Source organism: Rhinolophus sinicus, linkage group LG05, assembly GCF_036562045.2.
Source record: "Rhinolophus sinicus isolate RSC01 linkage group LG05, ASM3656204v1, whole genome shotgun sequence".
Classification (NCBI taxonomy): Eukaryota; Metazoa; Chordata; class Mammalia; order Chiroptera; family Rhinolophidae; genus Rhinolophus; species Rhinolophus sinicus.
The window spans coordinates 28856772-28874372 of NC_133755.1; the positions used below are offsets into that span (position 1 = coordinate 28856772).

Here is a 17601-nt window from a genome sequence, read left to right on the forward strand (position 1 = left end):
CCGGCTTCCACCTCTTTGTCCAGTGGGAGCGATTCTTTTAGTCTATAAACATTTGCTGAACTCCCTTATTGCATATTTCTTTGGTATTAAGAGGTATAAAAGTGTCATAGACAAAGTCCTTGCATTCAACTCTGCAATGGGTTCTCTAACTATATCAAGTCCATCATTCTCTGGCACATATTCTTTCTGATATTGAGCACTTACTACGTAGAAGACCCTGGTCCAGGAGCTTGAGGTGGAAGAAGCTAACTATGCAGAATCTAGAGGAAGGAAAGGGCCCGGGTTCTGTCACCATCACTACGTCCTGCTCTTCCCCACCAAGTCTCTGAGGCTTTGGGGGGGGGGGGGGGTTCTAGATAAGGTTGTTCCTAAGGGAAGAGGTCGGTATCCGCGGTATGGGGGGAGGGAGTTTTCTTGGCACCTTTTGTTCATTTATTGAAGTTAGTACAGTCATCACAAACACCTGGAAAGGATGCACAAAGCTGGGGAAATGAGACAGGCAGACAAGGGACTAACAGAAATGCAGGAATATTTTGATGGGGAGAAATTGCTCATTTATTTAAAACTAATAGGAAAACCCCTTAAAGCTTGTGATCTATCTTTTTTGCACTTTATGGATTCCAGGTAGACTTTTTATTTGGAGAAAGGCTTCCTGGGTTAGAGAATTCTAGGCCAGAGGAAAGGGCTGAATTATAATCCCAATATCGTTGCCAGTTGACTGGATGACTCCAGGTGAATTATTCAGCCTACTTATATGTCAGCTTAGAAATGCAGTGATGTCAGGTAAAGCACAACATGTTTTTGGTAGGATCTCAAATAAATGGATTTTAATAAATAACAACCATGCAGTGTGCATAAAAGAACACTTTTGCTTTTTTCTCTGGGTCAAAATAGCTGACCCAGGCTCACAATTTGACACATGGTGTAAAACCCTTGGGAATCTGAAACTTTCCGGAGTTTAAAAAAAAAAAAAGCAACGAACACCTGTTATTTGCATGGGGCTCTCTGCAGAATGGTTTACAAAGCATTTTCAGGTATCTTCACAACTGATCCTCATCCGACCTATGAAGTGGAATTAGTATCCTTATTTTATTCGAAGTTGAGAAATCTTGGGCCATAGTCAATAAAGGTAATTCAGGCAAAGGTGCTTTATTTTATTTTTTACTTTGCCTCAGCTAGCTAGAAAATTATTTTTTTCCTCTCAATAATTTGTAATCATGGACCATCACAAATGCCATCGCCAGACAAACAAAACACAGTCTGCTTTTCTGGGGACACCTCCCATCCCTGCGCAGACCCCAAACTCAGAGTCAACAACGCATAGCTGTATGTCACCAGAAACTTCCAACAATCCACAACAGTAAGGCATCATCTTCATGTTTATTATACAGCAATGCCTGGGAGTAGTTTGGAATGGACTGGCTTCTCTAAATAAAGTTGTTTGTGTTCATTTGGGGGATAGCCAGCTCCGATTCAACTCTTATTTGGTTTTCCATTTCTGTGAGGGTATGAAGGATGAGAAAACAGGGATTGTCTAGAGAATTAGCATGGGAAAATAACTATGTAAAAGCTTTAGGCACATAACTAAGTTCACTCCAACAGTCAACAGCAAGCTGATTGACACTGTCCCCTCCTTTGGGGGTGCTGGTGAAGAACTGTAGAGCTCTGCTCCCCTATGAACAAAGGAACACCCTGCCCCCATCCTCTTCTCCCAGCAGGGCAGCTCTGTATACAGGGGCTGTCTAGAGGCAAGTCTTCCCGATGTGTGTTCTGTTCAGCCCAGTTTTGGGGTGAACGTTGATAGACCTGCCACTGCAGTTAGGGTGGACTTGGAAGGGAGCCAGCTTTTCTAACCTTGTCCACAGCTGGGTCTCTGCCTGGGGAAGCTGGCAGCACCTGGTGTCCTTCTGGCCCTAGGGCCTACAAGCTCCAGGCCCGCCGCATTAACATCCGCACAAGGAAGGCGCCCTGCCGCGTGCACTTATTTGCATCCAAGTGTTTGCTTCGAGACAGGAACTCACGTGCTCGAGGTCACATTTACTGGGGCTCCCAGGGACGGAAGCAGAGGGGAAGACTGTCTCGGGGTGGGCAGGTGACAGGGTACGCTGGGTGGGGCGGTAGGGGCTCTGGGGAGGTCGAGCCCTTGCCCCCAGCCCAATTCTCCAATGGACCCTGGTCTGCATTTGCGAGTGCAAGCCTCCTGGGTCAGGACCCTTGCCCTAGGATCCTCGACTTTCATCAAGACCCCCCAAACCGGACCCCTCCCCAATTCCCTGCTGGCCCGGCTGCGCTCCAACCTCCCCTGGCCCGGCCCACTTGGCCTCGCTTGCCCGAGGCTGGGGGCGGGCACCTGCCCCCACCCGTCGGCGTCCCCTCCCCTTCACTTCCCCCTCCCCTCGTTCCCTCCTTCCCCTCCCCCCCGTGGCGAGGCGGCGGCGGCGGCGGAGGCGGTGGCGGACTAGGCTGAGGCGGCGGCGGCGGCAGCAGCGGCGGCGGGCGGGGCTCGGCTCGGGCTCCGCGGGCGGGCGGGCGGACATGGCGGCCAACATGTACCGGGTCGGAGGTAGGAAGGCTCGGCCCGACCCGGCCCGTCTGGGAGCGGGTTCCGGGAGTGGGGGGTCGGGGCGAGTTCACCCTAACCGCTGGGAGCCACGGGCGCCCGGACTGAGGGCGAAGGGGGTTGGGGGCGCCGGGGCCCGCAGAGGGGGCCGGGGCTCCCCACCCTACACCCTCCCCTTCCTCTACCCCCTCCCCCCACCGTGGCTCGTGAGGGGCCTAGGCCCACCTCCCCCACCCGCCCAATGTTTCAGGGCCGGGCCTGTACTTGGGGGTGTGAATTATCAGACGCCCCCTCCAAGAACTCCCATGGGGGTATGGGCTGTCGAGCCCCCTAATAGGGTGGTCTTTCCTCGCGTGCCTTCTAGGATGTGGGGGTTGGAGGGTGGGGGACATCCCCCATCTTCTACTTCTCTTCAGTGGGGTGGGGGTGGGGGCGATGGGGGCCCAGCCGGGGTCACAGCTGGACAGGCCTGTTAGCAGGGACAGGGCCCTGCACCTCTCCTCCCTCACATCCTCCGTTTCTTGTCCTGCTCCCCAAGAATGGGGCTTAGTGGGGCCAGGGCACCGCAGCCAGAGGTGGGGAGGTGATCTCTGCCTGGACGTTTGCTGTCCTGTCTGCCTCCTTCCCAGCCTTCTGCAGAAGAGAGAAATAAGGTCAAACAAACTTTCTCCCTACTCACGACGCCCTCCTCCCTCTTTCCTGGTAAAATAATAATTCAGATAAGTGGCGTGTTTGTGTGTGAGACTTGCTTGTGCTTCTGTGCTCATTAGCTGAACTCCTGATGGATGGTGTTGGGAATGGCCTGGCTAAATGAGGCCACTTTGCAGAAAAGAGACAGGAAAGAGCCACTAAGATAGACAATAACAATGCAGCCCAGCCTCTCAAATAAACACACAGTGGGAAATTTCCAGTGAGCCTATTAAATGAGAGGAAAAGCCACACTTGAAAATTTTTATTCTTTTTTGTTGAAAGGCTTCAGCAATTTTTTTATAACAGGACCCTAAATGGATCTGGATTACATATAGTAAAAGATGATAAAAAAGACTGATCCTACCTCGGAGAGCTCTGTCTCTCAGAAAGTGACATCCGCTCCTCTCCGTGTTTCCCCCTTATCTTCCTAGCTAGAGCTATGGAAAAGTTTTGTCAGTGTGCTTCCTCTTACCTGTTCTGCTCACCTGATGGTTTGTTTATTTTTTGTTTATGTTGATTGAAATGTACTTTGGGCTGCTGGGCCTTTCAGGATACGCGGAATTTGTCTTAGGTCAATAGTTTTATGTGAGAAGCATATTCCAGGGCAAATTGGATTAGAGGGAAAAGATGTTGAAGCAGTTATAGTATGAAAGACACATAGTTTAGTCATCCCTGACTACTCAATGATGACAAGAGGTGTTGTTTTGTTTTGTTACAAAAGAAATGACATGTGTGGGACAAGAGTGTAGGAGAACTTGATAAAACATTAATTGAAATGAAAATGTGGGAAAATCAGGGTCTGTGAATATAGTAGGCACATGAGAATACATTGAGGTTGCATTACTAAGTTTGTTTTTACCAGGGAATGAATTTACATGCTTCATTTTGAGTGTGAATTGCCTAACATAGAAAGTCATAGACTGACAAATGTGAACTTTCTGTTGAAAAGATTAAGCTCTTTCTTTAATTACAGATTACGTCTACTTTGAGAATTCCTCCAGCAACCCGTACCTAATCAGGAGGATAGAAGAACTCAACAAGGTATACACTTGGTGTTCTTGATTCTAATATTACAAAATAATTGTTTTCCATTGAAGGTAATTGGGTAAAGGGCATAAGAGGTGATTTTACTTTCAGTCCCAGACTCTCTGAAAGTAGAGATTTCAGATTAGAGAGCTAGTAGGGATTCTGAATATTCTTTTGCTTTTTATAATTACCTCTGATATTAAATGTTATTGAACATTTAATATCTGCAGATTTCTTCAAATTGCTTAGAACCTCTCAAGAGTCAGTCACTCCTCTAACTCAGTCCCTTTTTATATTTAGAGTCATAATTCGTGTTTCTACCTTTTTAGTGAATTAATTTTTTCCTCCTCTAGCTTTAGAAGAAGGACACTAGGAAATAGAATGTTGAAGGGAATTTGTAAAATCCTGGGCTAGGCTAACTAATAAGAATACGGTTTTGTACCTTAGGCCCAAGTAGCTTTGTACCTTAGGCCAAATAAGTAAAACTTTTACGTGAAGGTTTGTCCCTGATCACAGGTGTCTAGGACATCAGAAGCATTATGACTGTTTGCAGTAGATGAGCTTTCACAATGGAGGCTCACGAAAACAATCAAACTACACAAACCATAGATTTCAAATGATGCTCTGGTTTCCTCCAAATCACTTTGAGGGTTATTTGTGTAGCTTATGAGAATTCATAGTGTTAAAATGTTTGGGGCTGTCTGCTGATACCTTCCCCCCAAAATACCATCCTGGAGACTGAATCCCCTGGAGACTGAGTTCTGAGTCCCAGGAAGCCAGATCTGGCCACAGGCATTTCTAGCTTACCAGCCTGGAGGTCTTGGTTTGCTTCTGGGATTACCATAGGGGCCTTGCATTTTGAAAACTTCTGTAGTGTTTGAGACCACCACCAAATGAAGACGCTGGGCTGGAAGTGTCCCTCTTTGACTTTCCCACTTGCTGCTCTCCACCTCACTCATTTGTGTCCAAGCACAGTAGACGGCGCTGTTTCTCACATGTCCACCGTGGGATCGATTGATTGTTACCATTCCCTTTATCTTGCTCTTTTTTTGATATCTTTTATCACCTTCAAATATACTTAATTGTGTTTATTTTCATCGCCTGTTTTCCCAAATAGAATGTAAGCTGTCTGCGTGTAATGATCTTTTCTGTTCATTAATGCATCCCAAGTGTCTTAGAATAGTGGCTGGCATATAGTTACGGCATTCAGCAAATATTTGTTGAATTAGTGGATCTCTTAAAATGTCTGATATTAATACCTGTGCATAGTTTTCCTGTTTACGAAGTATTTTGATTGATTCATTTTGTAGATATTTCTGAGGACATTTCTGCCACTTGCCAGGCACTTTTAGATAGGCACTTGTAGGAATTCATGGGTGAACAAAAATAGGTCCAGTTGTGGAGTCAGACATCATCCAAACAATCCCACAAGTAGAAGGAAAATTGCAGCTGTGCTAAATTTACAAACATCAGAGCATGATGTTCTGAAAGCATGTAATCTGGGGATTCACATTTGTTACCTTTTTTGAGCCTCACAATAACCTTAAACCTTTAAGGTAGATGTATTATGAATTGTAACCATGAGGCACACAGTGGTTTAATGACTGGGTTACACATTGAGCTTAGACTTGGATCATTTCACACTCCTTTACCATTAAGTTACCATCACTTCAAAAGTACCCCCACTCCCCACCCCAGTCCTTACCTTCTCTCTGCCCCTCTGCTTTCAGTACAGAGTCATTAATATAATCATGGTCCTTTGGGGGCTGGGATGACTGAACTGTGAGAAATGGAATTTCAGGGAATAGCAGTTTGCCTGGATGGAGTACTGGTAAACAGGAACTGAGATTGGCTAAGTAAATCCTAAATATTTACATTGGGCCTTTATTTAGAAAGAATGGGAAAAAATATTTTAAATAAGTCATTAAACAAGTATTTATTGAGCACCTGTTATGTACTAGGCACCATGTTAGGTTTAGGACACAACCGTGAACAATATGGACATGGTCTTTGCACACACAGTCTACGTTCTGGTGAAAGAGATGAGGGAGACCCCTGGAAAGATAAGAGGCATAAAGAAAATAGTGAAAACTTCTAAGAAGGAAATAAGCAAGAACTTTGACAAAAGGAATAAAAGAAGTCACTTGCTTTGCATAGGGAAAGAAAGGACTTCTAGGATGTTGAGTTGAGGCCTATAGTATGAGCGAGGCAGCCGCGGGAGAGAGGCCACAATAGTGTTCTAGATGGTGGCCCGATGGCTCAGGTGGTTAGAGCGCGAGCTCTCAACAAGGTTGACAGTTCAATTCCCACATGGGATGGTGGGCTGCGCCCCCTGCAACTAAAGACTAAAAACGGTGACTGAACTTGGAGCTGAGCTGCGCCCTCCACAACTAGATTGAAGGACAACGACTTAGAGCTGATGGGCCCTGGAGAAACACACCGTCCCCCAATATTCCCTGATAAAATTTATATTAAAAAAAAAGAGTGTGCCAGAAAGGCCTTGAAAAGATCTGAGGTCAAGTTGGCAAAGTGGATTAGAAAATCCAAATAATTCTTTTAAGAACACTTGGTATATAATTGATAAGCAAGGAGAAGAAAGGACGTTATTATCTTCTAGATAGAAATTTTTTTAAGCCAAATTCTTAGGATAAGCTGTCAATCACCATTGTTACAGAAAATTCACTTTTACGGGATGGCTCCTGGTTTTTAAAAAAATCCTATTTGAAATGTTACTTGCTTAGTTTGAAATCTGGACTACAGTATTTCTTTTATAATTTCAGTAATATATTTTAGTCTCAATTTTTTCTGGAAAAGTTTTGGGAACTTTTAGGTGTAAAACTAAATACCAGTTGATGAATACAGTTAATATTTCTTATCTTATAGTCTCTCTTTTCCTCTCCTAATTTGTTCTCAGATATAGTGAAGATGATTTTTTGGAAGAAGAATATAAGGTTAAAATAGTAAACAACTTGGTAAATTTTATTTAGTCACTATCTAGGTTGGATGTTGCTCTTGTTTCTAAAGATTGAGTGCATATATGTTGAAAGAAATCTCTGTGCACATAATAATGAAGACGTAGTCTCAGGAAGTTTTGGAAGTTATGCTTGTGGATAAATTAGCATGTTATTTGCTATTGGGTTTTTTTGTTTGTATGTTGTATGATTTATCTGTATCTTCATATTCTGTGTATTTTAGTAGTCTTCTGACTTGCTCTGAGCTTCGTTTTAATGTTTAGGGTCTTATATTCTTGGTGGAGGAAGGGGAGTCGCTAACTTCTTTGACCATCTGATGAGTACCCCCTCCCGTCTACATTTGCACAAACAAGACTTTGCACATAATTTCAGGAGATTCCCTCAAAGCCCTTTTCATGGAACCCGAGTTAAGACTCCTCCTGCCATTTAGGATCTTTTGGGAACTAAGGACAGAAATTGAGTAAGTCCCTTTCCACTCATTCTTTGGGTAAACCATGGACTTTCTGAAATGGAAAGTGTTTTTTTAAAAAAATATTTTTTTAAATAATGTATTTTCTAAGTCTGGGATAGAAACAGACATGAGTATGAGGTTAACTAAAATGATTTTAGAGCTTAAGAAAAGCCTCTTATTGCTAGAGGTTATTTTAGTAAACGTGTTTGACAGAACAGAGATTTAAGAGGCTGCAAACTAAATGGAGAAAAGAACCCAGGAAAAACATTCGTGTTCCTCGTGGGTTCTTCTTTATTCGTGTCCCCATTTTTCCCACCTGTGTGTTTTTGCTCAGGGCATTCCTTTTTCTTAGACTAAGTCCTCCAGGCTTCATCTGTTGGACTCCTTTCCTTCTTTCCTAGCCACTCCATTTCCTCCTTTATGAAGCTTTTTTCTGCCCTTCCCCCAACAGGTTGTACTTCCTGCCTCCAAGAGTGAGAAGTGGAGTCTGGAAGGGAAAGGGGGAAGTAAAGGAAAATAGTGCTGGGAATATTGTCAGGGATAGTTTACCTTTATGCGTTAGTTGTGGGGAACCTGTGAAGGTTTCTGATCAGGTGAGGGACAAGATTACACCTGGTTTTTGGAAGGGTGGAGAGGAGATGACATGTGACCAGGCATCCTTGCCAGAGTGGGGGCTCAGTGAGGGCAGGCACCATGTATTTGCAGTGCTTAGCTCAGTGCTTGGGCACATAGGAAGGGTTCAAAAGAAACTTGGAGTCACCCCAATAAATTTAATAAAATAAAATTAAAAAAAAAAAAAAAAAGAAACTTGGTGAATAACCAAAGGGTGGTGGTGGGAGGTGGAATACATATACCAAATATTTAACCTACCTCTTAGAGCAGCACTTTTTAAACTGTTCATGGTGAAGGATTTTTAAGAATTTTCACTATCTAAGACTGCTTTTGTAAAATTAAAAAAGGTAGAAAAATGAAATTTAAAATATTCTTATAAAAATACGAGCCCCCATTTTTCATTGTTAGGTTCAATAGTATAAAACTTTCAAATACTATAATACTCTTATTCTCAATTCTGCACTTTCACTACAATCACTGTTGTGGACTGGGCCTTGGACCACAATTTGAGTAGCTTAGCTTTAGAGGGATGTCTGAGGTTTTGTGTGTGTGTGTGTGTGTGTGTGTGTGTGTGTGTGTGTGTTGTAGAGGCATACTATAGTTGTAAACTACCTCATGGCCAAGTGTATGCACAGTTCAGAAGAGAATATTTATTTTGAACTATGGCCTTCCACCCCAAGCAGGTTTAAATAAGAATTTTTTTTTTTTTTAAGGAGGGTGCAGCTCACAGTGGCCCATGTGGGGATTGAACCGGCAACCTTGGTGTTATTAGCCCCACACTTTAACCAACTGAGCTAACCGGCCGCCCCTAAGTAAGAATTTAATTAGCTTGTAGACTTTCCCTGTGGAAGGAACTCACTAGTGAGGCAGAAAAAGGATGCCTTGAAACTCTTGCTTTGGGTTTTCAACATATTTCTTTGTCAAGAAGACAATGATAAAGAGCTTATAATTGGAGTCATTGATAGATTTTATTTACATGGAAATATTGGCCTGTTCTTTTTGCAGATTGTTGGATCATTACTTCTGGAGGATGTATTTGATCACAATATTGTGAAACAGAGAAAGAAGCACTTTGGTTAGGATTTAATATTGTTTCAATTTTAAGGGGCAATATTTCTACAAGATGATTTTACACTCTAAAACATGCTAGACTTCATAAAATTGACAAATTTACTGTAGCACATACACTTATTTCTTTATATTTGAATATGTCTGTGAGCCCAGAAAAATTTTGAAAAGTTGTTTTCAATGTGTTTGAAATTGGAAATCACAATAGCATTTTTATCGTACTCTGTGTTTTTATAAGGAACTTTGTAATGAATGATTGACCTTCTTGAAAGCTCTCAGAATTCATAAAGGAGAGTTGGAGCCTGGGCCCAAGCTGCAGTAAATTACAACCTAACTGAATATTGATTTTTTTCTAGACTGTAGTCAGAAAGAAATAAGAGCGTCAGTGTTCATAACTCAAGGTTTTTAATACTTTCATATTTGAAGGTAAAGTAAGTACTCCTAAGATTATTGATTAGTATGGATTCATAGACTCCCTTGGGCTGGAGAATGCTTTTCCAGGTCATCTGGTCCCTTCTGCACGATGGCTGCACCACACCTACAGAGAGCTTCACCATCCGTCCAATATGGGGGTGTTCAAGAGAGGGCTGGATGATTCTACTCTTAACCTGCACCTCTGGGAGTGGTTTTGGAGGAGATACGTCTAACAGTCTTAAATAAGCTCTGTTGTGGCTGTTGAAGTTTTGGGGCTTAGTTCCTTAAGGCTAATCAGATTTAACCATGTCTGGCGTTAGTTATTAAAAGGGTCTGATCACTTTAGTTTAATTGATGCCAGTAAGTTATTTTATGTTGGACATTTCAGTTTCACTTGGAACCTGAACAAATGCTGCTCATCCTTATTTGAATTTTTCAGCTCTCTGATTATCCTGCAGTTGTGGTTGGCACAGTGTAAATGAGAGTGACCTTATAGTTGTGCTGTATCTAGTTTTGTTTTATAAACTATTTGAATCTAATATTCAGTACAGATGACTTTTATTTTTCTTATTTTTTAGACTGCGACTGGCAATGTGGAAGCAAAAGTAGTGTGCTTTTATAGACGACGAGATATTTCCAACACGCTTATAATGCTTGCAGACAAGCATGCTAGTAAGTTCATTGTTGTTGTTTTTTTGATTACCAAAAAAATGTTTTAAGTCTTTCATTTTCCATGATGTGAGAAAAAATACTTTTTTGTTATCTGTAGCTTTTTACTTTGCCATTTGTGTTCCTCTAGTTTAAATGGGAGTAATTTTTTGGGTAGTGCTTGGTGTTTTAGTATATATATTTTTTTAGGTTACATCATATGTTTATTAATTAGTCAAAATGCTGAAATAGAAGTCTTTGCAAGTAGGATTTAGCAGACAATTAGGGTAGTGTTTTGCCATCTCCTATTTTCGATGGTGGTTTGAGGATACACATATGAGGAGAGGAAATTTATACTTCACTGGTAATTTTTTGGAGGACTTTTTTCCCTTTCTAAACTGGGCAATGTTTACATTTAAAAAATTCTGAATAGTATATGTTTATAGTATTAGTATGTATGAAAAAATTGCTATGAAAAGAAGTGCAAAGTGATATTTAGATATGAATTCTTGTAGATGGTAACTCTGAGCACTTCTTTGTAGTATAATCTTTATTTTTTATTTTGTTCAATCAACAGCTTTGACATATTTTAGCACCTTTGACTTTTTTTTAAAACAACAATCATAAAGTGATTTAAATCTTAAGAATGAAGGAATATGTGGATTATAAGTACTCTATCTTGAAAGCTATTTTCATCCTGTGAAATACAAAAGGCCAGGATCATGCGTGTGTGTATTTTTCAGTTTGATACTGTGATCTGTAATAGTTTGGTCTTGGGGATCCTGAGGCTTTAGAAATCATTTGGTAATGAGTGAAGGGAGGCTATTGTGTTGCACAGATTGATCTGCGTCTGCTTGAGCAATCTTTCCCCATGTGTTGCCAGTTTAACCAGGTTGTCTTGTGAGTTAAAGTCCTACTGTATATTCTGCTATATAGTTCATAATGTTTTTCAATTTCTTTCTGTTTTTGTCTAGGAAGCATTCATTGTGATATGGGTTGTTGTATAATACTTAAAAATTATATATTGACAGATTCAGGGCATTCATATTTGTCCCTGATGTATGAGACCCAAATAAATCATTTTTTAAAATGACATACTAATCAGTTATTTTAACCATAGCCAAAATCTATAAATTTAATGTGTTGTGAACGCGTCTATGCAGAATTATTTGGATTTTATTCACTGTTAACAACATAAACTTAAGAAATATAAAATGTCTCATTTATATTCCTAAACTTTTGGATTTAATTTAGTTTCTAATGCAGCTTCTAAAGTTGTTGCTGCAAAGGTAGTGAGTGTAAAGATTGTCAGGGGATCTGCTGAGGTTTTAAGAGAGGATCAATGGAGAGAGTGTCCTATGTTAGAAAGATTTCAAATCTGGAGTCCAGGGTGTGGGTGACACTTAATTTTCCTGAGCCTTAGTTTATCCATTTAAGAAACTTTTCATTATGGACTCCTTTAAAGCTTTTATTACAGAATATTTCAGACATATAAAAGTGCAGAGAATAGTATAATACACCTGATGTTTCCATTACTCTGCTTTAACAGTTACCAATACATGACCAATTGATTCATCTAGACCCCTACTCACTTGTCCTATTATTTTGAAGCTCATCAGAGAAAGCTTACCATTTCATTTGTAAATATCTCATATGTATTTCTAAAAGATAATGGCATCATTCAAACTTAGAGTGCCAAGAATATACAAGGCACTTCCATATGCCCTTTACCTAGATTCTGCATTTAACATTTTGTTCTATTGACTTTATCATTCTTTATATATTTATATGTATAAATATGCATATTTTTTCCTGAACAATTTAAGAATAAATTGGAGACTTAAGTGAGTTTTTCCTACACACAAGGAAATTCTTTTACATATAACCATAGTATAGTAAACAAGTCAAGAAACCTAATATTTACTCAAAACTATTCTCATTCACAGTTTTTATTCAGATTTCATGTCCCAATAGTGTTCTTTATAGCTATGTATTTTTTCCTTAGTCTAGAATAAAATCCAGGCTTACACACTGTATTTTATTGTCACATCTTCTTTATAAGAAACCAGTTCCTCAGTCTTTGTTTTTTTGACCTTAACCTTTTTGAAGAAAACCTGCCAGTTATTTTGTGGAGTATGGCTCAAATTGTGTCTAATGTTTCCTCATGGTTAGATTCAGGTTATGTGTTTTTGTAGGTATGCCACAGAGGGACGATGTGTTCTCAGTGCATTGTGTTAGGAGGCGTGTAATTGGGTTTGTCCTAATGTTGGCAATGTTATGTTTTTGATGACTTGGTTAAGGTGGTGTCCCTTTGTCTTTTCTAAGTTATTTTGGGGGAAACACTTGGCAACTATATAAATATCTTGTTCTTGGTCAAACTTTAACCTACTTGTTTTAGCACCCATTAATCATTTAGGATTCTGTAAACATTAGTCTCGTTAATATCTAGTTAGCTGTCACATTTCTCCTCTTATGATATTTTTTCTTTTTTATGGTTTGTTTAAAATGGGATCCAAATAAGGTTAATAGATTATGATTGCTTGATAGGACTCTTAAGTCCCTGTTTTTCCTCCCATGGCCATCCATTTTTAAAAATTGAGATATATTCAGATAGCATAAAATCTTTTTTTTGTTTCAGTTTCAGGTGTACAAAACAATGCAATAATTAGACATTTCACCCCTCCCCCAATCTATTGCCACTCTGACATCATATATATCTATTACAATTCCATTGACTATTCCCTATGCTATACTCCATATCCCGTGACTATATATATATAATAAATTACAGTTGACATACAATATTATGCAGCTTCAGCTTCAGGTGTGCAGTGCAGTGGTCAGGCATTTACACTGTCCATGAAGTGGTCTCCCTAATAAGACATGTGCCCATCTGACACCCTGCAAAATCTTTGGTTATATTCCCCAAACTGTCTTTCATATCCCCGTGGCAATCTTGTGGTTACCAATTTATGCTAATTCCTTCCCCTTCTCCCTCATCTCCACCCCCTTCCCTTCTAGCAATCATCAGTTTTTCCTCTATATCTCTGAGATTATTTCTGTTTACTTTGCTCATTTATTCTGTTCTGTAGATTCCACATATAAGTGAGATCATATGGTATTTATCTTTCTCTGTCTGACTTATTTCACTTCTCATAATGTTCTCTAGGCTCATCCATATCGTTGCAAATGGTAAGATTTCATTCTTCTTTATAGATGAGTAATACTCCATTGTATAAATGTACCACAGTTTCTACTCCAGTCGTCTACTGATGGGCATTTCGGTTGTTCCCAAATTTGGGCTATTGTAAATAGCGCTGCAATAAACACAGGGGTGTATATATTTTTTCGAATTAGTGTCTTGGATTTCTCTGGATAGATACCTAAGAGTGGAATTGCTGGGTCATAAGGTAGTTCCATTTCTAGTTTTTTGTTTTATGGAACAGGTAGTTCCATGCTGTTTTCCATAGGGGTTACACCAATCTGCAATCCCACCTACAGTGTGCGAGGGTTCCCTTTTCTCCACAACCTCACCAGCACTTGTTGTTTGTTATTTATTGATGATAGCTGTTCTGACCGGAGTGAGGTGGTATCTCATTGTGGTTTTTATTTGCATTTCTCTAATGATTAGTGAGGTTGAGCATTTTTTCATATGTCTATTGGCCATCTGTATGTCCTTTTAGAGAAATGTCTCTTCATGTCCTCTAACCATTTTTTAATTGGGTTGCTTGCTTTTTTGGTGTTGAGTTGAATGTTTTATAATTTTTGGATATTAACCCATTATCAGATATAGACAAATATCTTCTCCCATTCAGTAGGATGCCTTTTTGTTTTATTGATGGTTTCCTTTGCTGTGAACAAACTTTTAATGTTGATATAATCCCCTATGTTTATTTTTTATTTTACTTCCCTTGCCCGAGGGGATATATCAGTAATAACATTACTCAGGGTAATGTCTGCACATTTACTCCCTGTATTTTCTTCTAGGAGTTTTATGGTTTCGGTTCTTACATTTAAGTCTTTAATCCATTTTGAATTTGTTCTCGTATGTGGCGTAAATGGTGGTTCAGTTTCATTTTTTTGCATGTATCTTCTTTTAAAGTGCACAATTCAGTGGTTTTTAGTATACTCACAAAGCTATATAACCAGCACCACTATTTAATTTGAGAATATTTTCATCATCCCCAAAAGAAACCAGTTACTCCCCATCTCCCCGTTCTCTCAGCCTCTGGCAACAGCTGTTCTACTTTCTGTCTCTATGGATTTGCTTATTCTGGACTTTTCATGTAAGTGGAATCATACAATATGTGTTTTTCTGTGTCTGGCTTTTTTTTGTTTTTCTGTGTTCTGGATATTTCATGTAAATAGAGTCAAACAATATGTTTTTCTGTGTTTGGCTTTTTTTTTTTTTTTTGGTTACTTAGCATAATGTTTTAAAGGTTCTTCCACGTTATAGCATGAATTCCTTTGTTCCTGTTTATAGCTGAATGATATACCATTGGATGGATATACCACATTTTATCTATTATTCATCAGTTGATGGACGTTTGCATTGTTTTCCACTTTCTGATTATTATGAATAATACTGTTGTGAACATTGATGTACAAGTTTTTGTGTCGACGTTACTAAGTCTTTTAATCTGTAGATACACATTCATTCATATCCTCTCTTTACCCTCCCCTCCTTTCCCCCTCCCCCTTCCGCCTCTCCCCTCCCTCTTAATATTTTGTTGAAGATACCAGGTCATTCATCCTGTAGAGTTTCCTCTAGTCTGGAGTTTGTTGATTGCATCTCTGTTGTGTCCTTTACCATGTTTCTCTGTAGATGAATAGTTAGATCCAGATTTTAGAGGACCTAATCCAGGATTTGTTTTGGGGGGTGGTGGTTAGGAGGTGCAGGATTACTTCATAGGTAGGATTGTGCTCTTCATGTACTACTTCATTATGTCTGTAATGTATTGTTTTCTGTCTTTTGTTTAACATTTTACTTTGAAATAATTTTAGATTTGTAGAAAAATTACTAAAAATATTACCAAAAATTCCCATATGCCCTTCACCCAGATTTCTCAAATGTTAAGATTTTGCTATATTAGCTCAATTATTCTGTCTATGTACATATTGTTAGTATTTTTGAACCATTTGAAAGTACACTGAAGACCTATTTCCCCTAGGCCCTAAAGATACTTCAGTGAATGTATTTTAAGAACAAGGACACTCTCTTATCTAACCTAAGCATTATGATACTATATAGGCTTATTCAGATTTTGCAGCATTTCCTACTAATGCCTTTTATAGCATAAAGTTTTAAAAAAAGATTCGTAAACTCTTTTTGTAATGTTTTCAACCACTGATTGATTGCCTTAATCTGTTAATTCATTACAGTTGCAAAAATTATGCTTTTAATTCTATCATGCCCTCATTTGCTGAGTGGAATATTTCTATGAAAAGAATATTTCCTCTGTCAATTATCAGGTTACTCCTCAGGTTCAGATCTTATAGGAAAGGTGTGTTAAATGCTTGATGTGGTTTTTCTTCTTGGTTAACAATTTTCAAAAATAATGAGGTGATTCCTGGTATCCTCCAAACATCATCAGTACATGTCTTTTTTAGTTTCATGGTGAACTTGAGGATTTGGACATACTTGATACTATCAATTATTATCCTTATTGATACTCAAGTTGTCCTATCTCCAACCACTGGAGCTTATGTAGGTTGGTTCTTGAGTCATTTTGAAAGAATCCCTGTAGTCTTTATTATCTTATTTATTTTGTGGTATGACAAGATATTCCAGGATTATCTTTTCCACTTCTTGCCCCAGACCTTGTCTCCATAGAGCCCTGGTTCCTTTTACTGGTAAGTGATCTTGACGACTACAATCTAATCAGGGATGGACTCTTTTTTGAGAGAGGGTGGTGCTATACCTAGATTGCCATTACTTCTAACAGGTTGGACTATCTTGTGGTGATTCTTTAGAATTAAAGAAACCTGACTTGAGTACTTGTTACTGATTCTTCTAAGGCAATTTTACCAAAGCCAGCGTACATACTTTGTGTTTTAATAGCAATCTTGGTTCTCTTAATCTATTGAAAATGGAATTTCAGATTTAAAAAGTGCTGCCAGTTTAAGATGAACGTGGTTCTCAGGACTGATGGACTCTTTGAGAATGTCATGGGTACTCTTTATGGCCTTTTTGCATTAGATGTTTTTGACATATTGTGTATTTTTATATTGTGATTCTTAAAATGTGACACTTTAGAATATTAAATTTTGTGTCGCCCCATCTTTAACCTGTTAGGCAAAAGGTAGTGTTTACTGTACTTACAGCTCATTTCCTTCCTTAGAATTTTCTTCCTAGCTTTTCAGTTTTTATGTCACTTACTGTGGGCTGAAGTTGGGACATAGGGAAAAATGGAATGAATAAGAATAATTTTTTTACTTACTAATGCTCATTTTCTTTGCCCTTGCTTTTCCGCTCCAACACTCACATAGTTGGAGCTTTGTGGAAGAAGTGGAAAGAAGATGGGAAAATTTATTTATACCTACTCAGAATTTTAAAACCAGAATTAGCTGTTGGAGAGGCTTGGGCATAAGCATATCCTGCCTATGTTAAGTCCTGTTCATATAGTTTACCAACTTAGTGATGATTCTGCCATTTTTATGTTCTTATAAGTAGAATCAGAAAATAGTGTTGACTCTTCTTAAAATTTTAAGTAATGAGACACTACAGGGTGTGGTAATATTATTAGGCAATAAGGTTATGATTTGTTTCAGGTAAAAGGTGAGGTGACTTCTGTACACAGTTCTTATCACATCCAGCTTTAAGTCGTGTACTTATAAAATGTTTTGGTGTCAAAGGGCATATTGGGAACTTTATATTTTGAGATTCATGCAGTATATGATTAAGCATTATTAAAAAGATGTGGAATGTTTAATATATTTCATGGGTTTTTGGTACTAAAATGGGATTTTATAAAAGAATTGACACCTTTTTAAAAAAGATTTAGAACCAGTAATCACATTCAAAGAACTGAAGTAGTTACCTCAAAGAACTGAAATTGGATGTTTTGAATACATCTGCTTTTCTGGCCTTGGCACATAATTTGTGCGTTCTGAGTGCTCAGTGTTAAATTTAATGTTGGGGTCATGGTCTTGATTATCTT

At 39.2% G+C, this 17601-nt stretch overlaps 1 protein-coding gene across 4 annotated transcripts in view; it reads left to right on the forward strand.

The window, feature by feature from the left end:
- Positions 1 to 2063: 2063 nt before the first annotated feature.
- The window catches only part of MTA3 (metastasis associated 1 family member 3), a 141633-nt gene continuing 126095 nt past the window's right edge, over positions 2064 to 17601 (forward strand). For 2 of the 4 annotated variants that reach the window (XM_074331928.1, XM_074331929.1), the window contains exons 1-3: positions 2066 to 2563; positions 4224 to 4291; positions 10372 to 10465. In XM_074331928.1, the coding sequence (XP_074188029.1) occupies positions 2536 to 2563; positions 4224 to 4291; positions 10372 to 10465 (190 nt within the window). In that variant the 5' untranslated portion in view covers positions 2066 to 2535. Of the gene's footprint in view, positions 2564 to 3097; positions 3263 to 4223; positions 4292 to 10371; positions 10466 to 17601 lie in introns of those variants that run through there. The other 2 variants (XR_012496310.1, XM_019748597.2) reach the window with 2 other exon arrangements.